We start from the raw sequence: 10,875 nt of genomic DNA on the forward strand, positions 1-10,875 counted from the left end.
ACAAGGTGAGATGAAAAAACTGCAACAAAGTAAAACGCCATAATTTTTTCATTTTTTTTAAATTTTATTGAATGAAAGCAAAAAATGTCGGAAATAACATCAAATTTGAGAATCGGTTTAGATTTGTTCGAATTGGCCACCTTTGGCACAAACTATGGCCTTCAAACGGCCAATGAAACCATCACACGCTGCCCGAAAGTGGCTCTGCGGTATTTTGTCCCATTCTCGGCGAAGCGCTTGCTTGAGATGATCGACACTTTGGTATTTTTTAGTTCCAACCTTGCTTTCCAAAATACCCCAGGCACAATAGTCCAACGGATTGGCATCCGGAGATTTTGGTGGCCATTGTGCGGTGGAAATGAAGCGAGGAACCTCATTTCTTAACCATTCTTGGATGGCGCGTGCTGAGTGCGATGGTGCTGAGTCCTGTTGGAATGTCCAAGGTCTGCGGCCGAAATGTTTGCGTGCCCAGGGCTTCAGAACTCCCTCCAAAATATTTTCGCGATAGATTTGCGCATTTAATTTGACACCACGGTCGATGAATACGAGCGGCGAGCGACCATCGGCTGTTATGGCGGCCCACACCATCACCATGGCCGGCTTTTGAGTTGTGATGGCCAACCGAAGTTGCAAATTTTCAGCTGACCTCTCTGGCAAGTAAACACGATCATTTTGTTTGTTTACAAACTGCTGGATAACGAATGGTTTCTCATCGGAGAAAACCAAATTCGGCAGTTCACCACTTTCGGCCAAGCGAAACAACTCTTTAGCTTTTTCGAGTCTAACTTTTTTTTGCGCATCAGTAAGATCTTGCACTTTTTGGAACTTGAATGGCTTTAGTCCAAGCTCATTTTTCAATATTTGCCGAATGGCATATTGCGATATGTTCAGCTCACGAGCCATTTTTCGTCCACTGCGACGCGGATTTCGTTCAATTCGCTTTTTCACTTTTCGAACCATTTCTGCCGATGTTGCTGTTTTTTTTCGTCCACTTCCTTGACGTCGGGCTACGCTACCAGTATCATGGTAACGAGCGATGGTACGAGACACAAAACATTTATTCACTTTTAAATGCTGGAGGGCTCTAACGATAGCCACTTGTGGTTTTCCAGCCAAATGCAAAGCAATCACACTATCACGCTTGAATTTCATCACAAATAACTTTTTTTCTGAAAAATTCCCACCAAAATGCTTTTGTGCGCTTGTAAACAATATAATGAGCTGTCAAATAAATCTGACAGCTGTGGGACGAGCGGTTTAGAAATGACAGCAGTCTGAAGTTGGTTGCAGTTTTTTCATCTCACCTTGTAAATAGTCTGATAAAAATGGGACATAATTATTATAAATTATTTTAACATTTAAATATCATTATTATAGAATAATGATATCAAGACAACATCACTTACTAGAGACATTCAGTTTCACAGAATACTACAGTGATTTTATAAATAATAACTGTGGGAACTAATAATATTAAAACAATAAAGATATATCGCGACCTATGTGATCTATTGTGTTATATCTAGAGTAAATCTCTTAAATTAATCCAGACATAGATTAACTTTTTATAATTTTAGGTGACTATTTATTTCATTAAATAATTACTTGTAGAGAATATTCAAACACATAGAATTGACTTAAGTTAACCCTTATTATTTTAACCGATCATTAGGCTATCAATAAATTTGAGCACTTATAATTTTGTATTCCTCCATATTTTAAAACGACCAGGAAGTTGTAACCCATATAGATGTCTGCTACTCAAAGTCAATTTGTTCAATATTCAACACCGACAAATACTAGACTCTGAAAGACTCGTTTTCTTGATATATTTTAATATTCTCTCTGCTCAAAAGTAAATAGGAAAAATATCTCAGGTGCAAAAAGCAATCTGAGACTGCCTTAAATGTATTTTCATAGTCTCATAATAAATTTTTATGCTGGTAGTATCTGAAATGAGATATCTGTGTTTGTACACTTTGTGCCTTTTCGCTAGAGTACATAATGGTTTGGGTTTGAATAATTGCCGTTGAACTCATCGTTTAGGGAGACAGTCACCTTTCTTATTGCTTTCCATCACTTCCCAGGATCAAACACAAAAAAATTCGATTATATTTCACACTTCAGGAATAGTGTACACGATTCTATTCTGGAAATGTCAATGTTAAAGATGTACCCAACTCTGGTAAGCTATTTCCAAAAGAGGTACAAACAACTTTACAACTAATGAAGCAAGGCCGCAACGTAAGCTATCAGGAGATATCGGAGGCACTAAATATCAAAGATAGATTGAAATCGTTTTAAAAGAGCAAGCTATGCAAATCGCCCGACATTTAAATATTACATGAAATAAAGTGAAGAAATTTGATTATCCGAATTACTGTAATTTGGACTGATTTGACCGACTCAATCATTCAAATTATATAAAGAAATTTGATTATCTGAATAATATAAAGAAAGTGCTACAATATCGTATAATTTTTGAAACGAATCAATATAGATAGTGTAAAATGGATTAAATACCAAAATATGCAATGCAAGTGATCATAGTAAATTGCCGATAACCCTCTACAAACGACTTCAAAGCCTGGATTGATAGCAAACAAGGTTATGTTGAATATTTGGTGGGATTAAAAGACAATTGTCTATTACGAACTATTTTCGCCTGGTTAAACACATACTTCGGTTCTTTATTGTTTACAACTTGTCAGGTTAAAATGAAGGAATTATGGAAAAGCGACTAGAATCGGTCATAAAAAATGGGTTATGTTCCATCATTATAATACCAGGCCATACACATTTTTAATGACTTGAAAGACTCGAAACTTAATTGGAAAGTTTTGATACATTTAGCATATAAACCGTCTGACTATCGTTTCTTTCGGTCTCTGCGAAACTCTCTTTATGGTAAAAATTGGGCTATCAAAAAACGGCTAAAAATCGCTTTGTGAAGTCTTTCGCTAAAAAACCGCAGAAGTTCTCACTAATAGAACTATGAAGCTACAAGCGGTGATAAATAAAAATGACTAATATATTGTATACTTGATTACTGCAGATACTGTTTATATGACCCAATATATTGATTGGGCTTTATACTTATCACTTTAAATTAAATGCTATTAAATGATATTAAAGATGAATAAAAATTCTTGACATTTAATGAGTTAAACTTGATTTTGCTAAAAAATTGTTATGTGTGGAATTATAAAAAAAATTATAAGGGAATTCACCTTTATTTTTAGTAAATTATATACTTGGAATACAATAGTTCGTTTTTTTTTATTAATAACTAACTCATGACGGATCAAAACCATAAGCATGATTTGTTTGATAATTTATTTTATTTAAATAAACGTTAAGTTAAACTTTTATTTTAATTTTGTCAGTTTGTATATAAATTTGTAAATACACTTATGTATATTAAGATGCTCTTTTCTAAATTCCTATGCGTCAAAAAAAAAAACAAAACTTAATACGCAAGTTGCATCCACTCAGATTAATTGCAGTTAATTAATGTCATTCAAAAATCTACAATTCCTAAGTTTAAGAATATTTTAAGTTTTATATAAACACATTTTATATACATTTACATATATTTATTTCTAACTAAAATATTTTGATTAAACTGAAAAAACTTTTACACTATCTATACTTAAACGTCCATTTTCTAGCCAATCTCCATGTTTGTGGTTTAAGTAATCCACAAAATTTGGTATGGCGCGTGGATCGGTATTTTCCCATGGTTTTGGCGTTATCCATTTTTCGTTATCCGAAAAATCTCCGTGACCACCAACACCATAACCCAGAGTCAATATAAATTCCTGATCAAAAGGTGCCAATTTAGTGCCAGTACTTAACTGTGCATGATTCGGCAAGGTATTTATATCACGTAAGGTATGAATGCGACAATATTCTTCATTATCCACCGCGAATGCCAAATACATCTCAGTCCAAATTAATGTGAAGACATGATAATCATCCCACCAGTTCTTATCAGTTGCTTTAGCTAAATGACACAACTTCTTATACCGCCACCGTTCTTCAGAATTTAAGATAACGCCACCATATAAATCAGTTGAAGTACCATTTGTACGACTAAATGCAATGCGTATCTGTCCTGATTGATAATTCGTTACACCATATGCATATGTGACAGGCTGTAACCACAACTCCGGAACAACCCATTCCGTTTGTGGTAGCTTGGCGCGTATTTCCACACGTCCATATTTAAAGGATAGTGTATTTCTTGTTGATAATTGTGCGGACAAAAATGGTGGTATAAACGTTAAAGGTGAGTGCTTAGCATTCTTCTTACATTCGTCAGTGTTTTGTAATCCAGTACAACGTGCACCAAAATTTAAATCAAATTTTAATGGATTTTCTTCTTTATAATAATTTGCGGTCGCTATAGGCTTGATATGCATTACACTATTCTCAAATTGAAATATTTCTGGTACATCATTGACGTACATCACAAATTCATAATCAGGACTTGAAGCAAAACGGTTCTCTAATTTCCATTTTTTTGTATCCACTTTTGAGTCTTCAAAATCGTCTTCAAACAATAATTGATCTGCACACTTAACGAATTGGTTACCATTAATTTTGGTTTGTGACGGAGCGCAATTAGTTGACGTTGTTGTTGTTGTTTTCTTCGTTGTTGTTGTTGTTGTTGTTGTAGTAGGTTTTACAGTTGTTGTTGTAGTCGTTGTTGTTGTTAAATTTTCAGTAATATTGTAGCCAGTTACTACAAATACACCATCATCTTCACGATACCCAAGTCCATTATATATAACATATGTCCAATAGTAAAGTATATCACCTATGTGTAATTTTGTTACACGTTCAGTAAATGTCCAACGTCCATTTTTCGCTTTAACAATATCTCTAGCCCAAGTACCAGCTTCTAGTCCTTCCATTTCTTCATTTAGTTTGCCATGAAAAGCAAACAATGAAATACCTTCTTCATCTGGTACGGACACTTCGAAACCTTTACGTTCGAAAACAATTATTCTCGCCTTAGGTACTTCATAAGCAACACACACATGTAGTAGAAGTATAGATAACAGAATAGATGTGAATATATAAAAATTGTTTATTAATATAATCATGATCATGACCAAACAATTTTCTATAAAAAACCAACCTCTGCACTTCACAGTTGTTTTAAAACTAAAAATATCCCAAGCAATCTTCACTTATGTTTTGAAAATACCTAACAGAAGCTTGTGAGCGTAGTGAACCTGTTAATGACGTCGATCGTTTGTTTTGAAGAGAGAAGCCGGGTGATCACCTCTTCAAAATAATCTCTATTATTAATTTGCAAGTATATGTGATGTGTTTACTTTTTGAAGAACACTCTAGCTGTTTTCGAAATGTCTCAAAAATATTTTTTATTTTTATAGAAATAATTGATTATTAGGTAATTATATTAATCACAAGTTTCACTTTTTAAAAAAATTATTTGTAGTTATTTGAAATAATTTTATTAAACTTATTTTAAAAATTGTAAATAAAATCCTTATTTTAAATTGAAAATAAATTTTAAATTTAAATTTTATTTATTAAACAATTATTTTAACATAAATCACTATAAAATATTAATTATCGTAGGCTTCAACTTTAAACTCTCCATTATCCTCACGATAGCCTAACTCATTGCGTATTACAAATGTCCAATAATATAATGTATCGCCTATTTTTAGTTCAGCATCGGTATTTTTATAGGTCCAATATCCATTTTGTTTTTTGCGTATGTCTACAGACCATGTGCCTGCCTCTAAACCATCCATTTCTTCATTTAATTTTCCATGGAATGCGAAGAGTTTAACACCTCTGTCATGTGGTATTGATACTTCAAATCCTTTCGGATGATAAACTTTAATTGTAGCCTTTGGCACCTTATACTCGACTGCCAAACAACTACTTATTATTAGACAAGTAATTAGTGAAGCACTAATTGATTTTTGCTTGAAGTTCATCTCTAAACCAGAATTGTGCGCGTACTAATATTCCCACCTCAACGTTGGATTAATTTATAAGATTTCTAAGCGCATTTCTATTGTTTTAGCAGTAGAGATTATTTAGTGAGATAAATAGTCTCTCATTGAACAACTGAGGAAAAGAGATAACTTATGCTATAATAGATACAAGTAGTTTATTAGCTGACACCTGAATATTAGTGTAATTTCTAAGATTTCTAGAAGCGAACTTTTGTATTTTAGCAATAAAAATTATTGAGAGAGGTAAACAAATCTCTAATTACAAATCTTCGGAAAGTAAATAAATTATAGTGTTATCAGAAGATGATACTATAATTTTTTAAATGCCTTTAGATAGATCATAAATAAAAATAGAGTAGAAAACAAAATTAATGCAAAAAAAAAACATTAGTAACTGCTCTATTAGTAAATCAATATAAATATTTTATAAACATATTATAAACATATTTTATAAACAGATTCAATCATTTTAATTTATATATTTTTTTAAAAAAATTTTTCTAAATATTAAGAAAAGGAAAATAATTTAATATAATTCAATGAATTTTTTAAAAAATAATTTTTTTATTGTGGTAGTTCCAACCATCTTTTCTCGGTTTACCAAAAAGAAATATAGAAATATATAGAAAATTAGAAAGAAATATATTTATATATCTTTTTTTGTATCTATTATTTTTAATATTTTTGATTTTATTTCAAAATTAATTATTCATTCTTACTATAAACTAAATTCAAAATTGTACAATAATTATATTGCAAGACTAAACTTTCGAATACCAGATATCAACTCCACCTTTTACCTGTATATCATATCTTCTAAGCAATATTTAAGTCGGATGATTATAAATGCTATTCCAATTAGGGGCATATTTTAGCATTTAGTTCAGTATATATATCATCTTTTATAAATGAAATGCTACTGTGAATATGAAATCCACTTATATATATTAGAAGTTAGAAACGATTTTTAATAGCAATTTTCTAACATAGAAGAATACACAAGGCTTCCACAAGAACAAAAGAACAAACTGCTTTATAAGTATTGTGTTATAAGAATTAACATATAGGGACGCAAAATATAAAACAAAACATACTTACTTTTGAAATCCTTCAGGTCCTTCATCAACACTTAATCGTTAGTAGTGACGAACAGTCTTTAAAGGAAGACTCGTCTGCTTTCATAACTATACTGTAATACCAAGAAGCCAGAAATGACAGCTGAAGCAGCCCCCAAAGGAATTAATAATGAATTATTATTATTGTATCATGACGGAAAGGAACATAACTTCATTCGCTGGAGATTACCATCTGTGGTACTTGGATGGCTTTCATTCTAAATTCACCTAGAATGACTAGCATTAAATTCACCTCGAATACAATACCAATGCATGTATTTTGTTGTAGGCACATCACAATTACTCTATTACCGAGCTAGTTACACGAATACCCTTAAGTATATAAGTATATTACATGAATACCCGTAAGTATATTAAAAATTGTTAGAATTTCCTTTGGTTTCAGTTAAATAGAGGAATAATCGAAAAATTCAATCAATTGAATTTTTAATCGTTGTACATGATATAAGTTTATTATACCCTAGAATCAATCAATTGAGAGTTAATCTTCAACATTTGTTGTACCCATGCACTATATTTTACTCTTTACCACATTTGTTAAAAAACAATTCTGTTTATATACAGATTCCACTCTTTTGAAGTCTTGTAACCTATTTATGTGTTTTTACCTGGTAATATTGTGAGTACCTAGATTCAGGATAGATTAATTCTAACCCGGCTGAAGATATCAGTAGAGTTAGAAGTGAATTCTACACATCACTACATATCTCACATTTATTAAATAATAGTTCTAGTTATATATAGACTCCCCTCTTTTGAAATCTCGTAATCTATTTACGTTTTCTGGTCGTTAACATTCTGCTACAGTTTCTAACAATAGATACCTAGGTAAGAACAATATTAAATTGTGCATATTAGGCTCACAATACCACTTACCAAGAAAGGATACAATAACGGGTCCCAGACCGAAGTGAGTTCCAATCCTTTCTGATTATGAACTGCAGTTCAATAATACTGAAAATGCAAAAATGCTCCTTAAATCATTAACTGCCAGAATTAAGTTTTTTTATCTCATTGAATAACAAATATTCAATGGGAATGATTCATCAAGATTTCACATAAAGCACTTAAGCGTGCAAATTTAATAATAAAATATATTTGAATTTTACGTATAATAAAAAGTGCAAACATTAAAAAATTAAATTTTTTTATTGTTAATTTTCATGAAACATTTTTCTCAACATAGATCTCGATTGAGTAGCGTGAATAAACTTATTTATCTTAAAGTTGAAGGCATCAACAGCAAACTTGACTTTTAATATATAATTATTTAATATATAATACTATACTATATATATACTATATACTAAGAAATAATTAAATACTCAAACCAGAATAACTACGATACTTAAAGTATTATTTATAGTTTATATAAATGCAGTAATTGTAATATGAATGGATTGGAATTTCACGAAAATATCTTCAAACTGAATAAATCTTAACGCTGTCAATACTTAAACGCCCATTTTCTAGCCAATCTCCATGTTTGTGGTTTAAGTAATCCACAAAATTTGGTATGGCGCGTGGATCGGTGTTTTCCCATGGTTTTGGCGTTATCCATTTTTCGTTATCCGAAAAATCTCCGTGACCACCAACACCATAACCCAGAGTCAATATAAATTCCTGATCAAAAGGTGCCAATTTAGTACCAGTACTTAATTGTCCATGATTCGGCAAGGTATTTAAGTCACGTAAGGTATGAATGCGACAATATTCTTCGTTATCCACCGCGAATGCCAAATACATCTCAGTCCAAATTAATGTGAAGACATGATAATCATCGCACCAGTTCTTATCAGTTGTTGCAGGTAAATGGCACAACTTTTTATAACGCCACTGTTCTTCAGAATTTAAGATAACGCCACCATATAAATCAGTTAAAGTGCCATTTGTACGACTAAATGCAATGCGTACCTGTCCTGACTGATAATTTGTTGCACCATATGCATATGTGACAGGCTGTAACCACAACTCCGGAATAACCCATTCTGCTTGTGGTAACTTGGCGCGTATTTCCACACGTCCATATTTAAAAGAAAATGAATTCATCGTAGATAATTGTGCGGACACGAAAGGCGGTATGAACACTAAAGGTGACTGTTTAGCTTCTTTTACGCATTCCTCTGAATTGAGCAAACCCGTGCAACGTTCACCAAAATTTAAGTTAAATTTTAATGGATTTTCCTGTTGAACGAGTTTCGCTGTAGCTTTGGGTTTGATATGCATTACACTATTCTCAAATTGAATTATTTCTGGTACATCATTAACGTACATCACAAATTCATAGTCAGGACTTGAGGCAAAACGATTCTCTAATTTCCATTTATCTGTATTTAAGTTATTGAACTCGTCTTCAAACAATAATTGATCCGCACACTCTACAACTTGATTACCATTTATCTTAGTTTGAGATTGCTTACAATTGGCTGAAGTTGAAGTGACAGTTGTTGTGGTTTTAGTTGTGATTACTGGAGGTTTCGAAGTTGTTGTAATTGGTGACGTTTGAGTAGTGTTGAAGCCAGTGACTACATATACTCCATCGTCTTCTCTGTATCCTAAACCGTTGTATATAACATATGTCCAATAGTAAAGTGTATCACCTATTTTTAACTCCGTTACACGATCAGTAAATGTCCAACGTCCATTTTTCGCTTTAACAATATCTCTAGCCCAAGTACCAGCTTCTAGTCCATCCATTTCTTCATTTAGTTTGCCATGAAAAGCAAACAATGAAATACCTTCTTCATCTGGTATAGACACTTCGAAACCTTTACGTTCAAAAACAATTACTCTCGCCTTCGGAACATCGTAGGCCGCACATGCATTAAATATGGAAAATGCAACATAAATAAATATAAACGATCTGAATATAAATAAGTCCATGTCGAAGCGATCAATAGTTAACAACTGCAAAGATCTAAAGTTGTTTACAGACTGAACATTCTCTCAAAGCCAGACAATGAAGTTACTTAAGCTCGTTTCAAAAATAACAAATCTCAAGACGAAGTAAACTTGTTTATGACGTCGCACGCAAGTAAACATCACATCACATATGTTAATTTTTAATCTTTTTTATTGTGTCTCACCCAGCATGCAATGATTTCTAGAATTTTATGGTATATTATTTGTTTTTAATTGAGTGCGCGTTGATATATTTAATTAGTTGTTTTGTTTTAGACTCGTAAATAAAACATAATTTTGAAATATACAAAAATTCTAATGAAATAACAAAGATTTTTAGTAAAATACTTATCCTATAAGACATTTGATTTTTAATTAGTCTATTTATATTAATTTCATTTGCTCTAGATTTGTTATATTATGTTTGGATTATCGTACTTAGCTTATTTTCTGGTTAATCTCGATATGCGCTTGGGTTTAGTGAAATTTGTCATACAAAATCCACACAAAACCTATGCAAAGATGTGCGAGGTAAACGCATACTAATTTTTAACCCTGTTGATTAAATAAACGCTGCCTTTAAAAACCCCTACGGGTCAATGATGGTTGCAAATTTTGATAAGCAAAAAGAATACAAATTTAAAAATATACTATTTTTATTGTATATATTTATTAATTCAGTTCATACCAAAAAAAAATAGTTTTTTTGCTTTCATTTTTGTTTGATAGTTCGTTAATGCTTAAGTTTTAAACATTTGGATGTAAACACTTAAATTTTAAGTTTAATTCTAAAAATTCTGTTACACTCTCATTAAAATCAGTTTTGTACTCAAAGT

General features: G+C 31.8%; 3 protein-coding genes across 3 annotated transcripts in view; 1 reads left to right on the forward strand and 2 right to left on the reverse strand.

The window, feature by feature from the left end:
• Positions 1-3,587: 3,587 nt before the first annotated feature.
• On the reverse strand, positions 3,588-6,009 carry LOC119669077 (gram-negative bacteria-binding protein 3-like). The gene is made up of 2 exons (XM_038078878.1): positions 5,602-6,009; positions 3,588-5,172 (listed from the first exon to the last, which is right to left on the reverse strand). The coding sequence occupies exons 1-2, from the start codon at positions 5,979-5,981 to the stop codon at positions 3,621-3,623; spliced, it is 1,932 nt and encodes a 643-aa protein (XP_037934806.1). The 5' UTR covers positions 5,982-6,009; the 3' UTR covers positions 3,588-3,620.
• Positions 6,010-8,475: 2,466 nt separating this feature from the next.
• LOC119669319 (gram-negative bacteria-binding protein 3-like) lies at positions 8,476-10,054 on the reverse strand. Its single transcript, XM_038079160.1, has one exon. It carries the CDS (start codon positions 10,019-10,021, stop codon positions 8,561-8,563), a length of 1,461 nt encoding a protein of 486 aa, XP_037935088.1. The 5' UTR covers positions 10,022-10,054; the 3' UTR covers positions 8,476-8,560.
• A 405-nt stretch (positions 10,055-10,459) lies between these two features.
• LOC119669157 overlaps positions 10,460-10,875 on the forward strand; it is a 7,574-nt gene continuing 7,158 nt past the window's right edge. The window contains exon 1 of the mRNA XM_038078993.1: positions 10,460-10,570. Coding sequence (XP_037934921.1) covers positions 10,460-10,570 — 111 coding nt within the window. The remainder of the gene's footprint in view (positions 10,571-10,875) is intronic.

This window comes from Teleopsis dalmanni, chromosome 1, assembly GCF_002237135.1.
Source record: "Teleopsis dalmanni isolate 2A chromosome 1, ASM223713v2, whole genome shotgun sequence".
NCBI classification, from domain to species: Eukaryota; Metazoa; Arthropoda; class Insecta; order Diptera; family Diopsidae; genus Teleopsis; species Teleopsis dalmanni.

Coding starts and splice junctions, on each gene's coding strand:
- LOC119669077 (XM_038078878.1), bottom strand. CDS start 5,981: ATGAACTTCAAGCAAAAATCAATTAGTGCTTCACTAATTACTTGTCTA. Junction 5,173..5,601: donor GTTGAAGCCTACGATAATTA/ATATTTTATAGT, acceptor GGATATTTTTAG/TTTTAAAACAACTGTGAAGT.
- LOC119669319 (XM_038079160.1), bottom strand. CDS start 10,021: ATGGACTTATTTATATTCAGATCGTTTATATTTATTTATGTTGCATTT.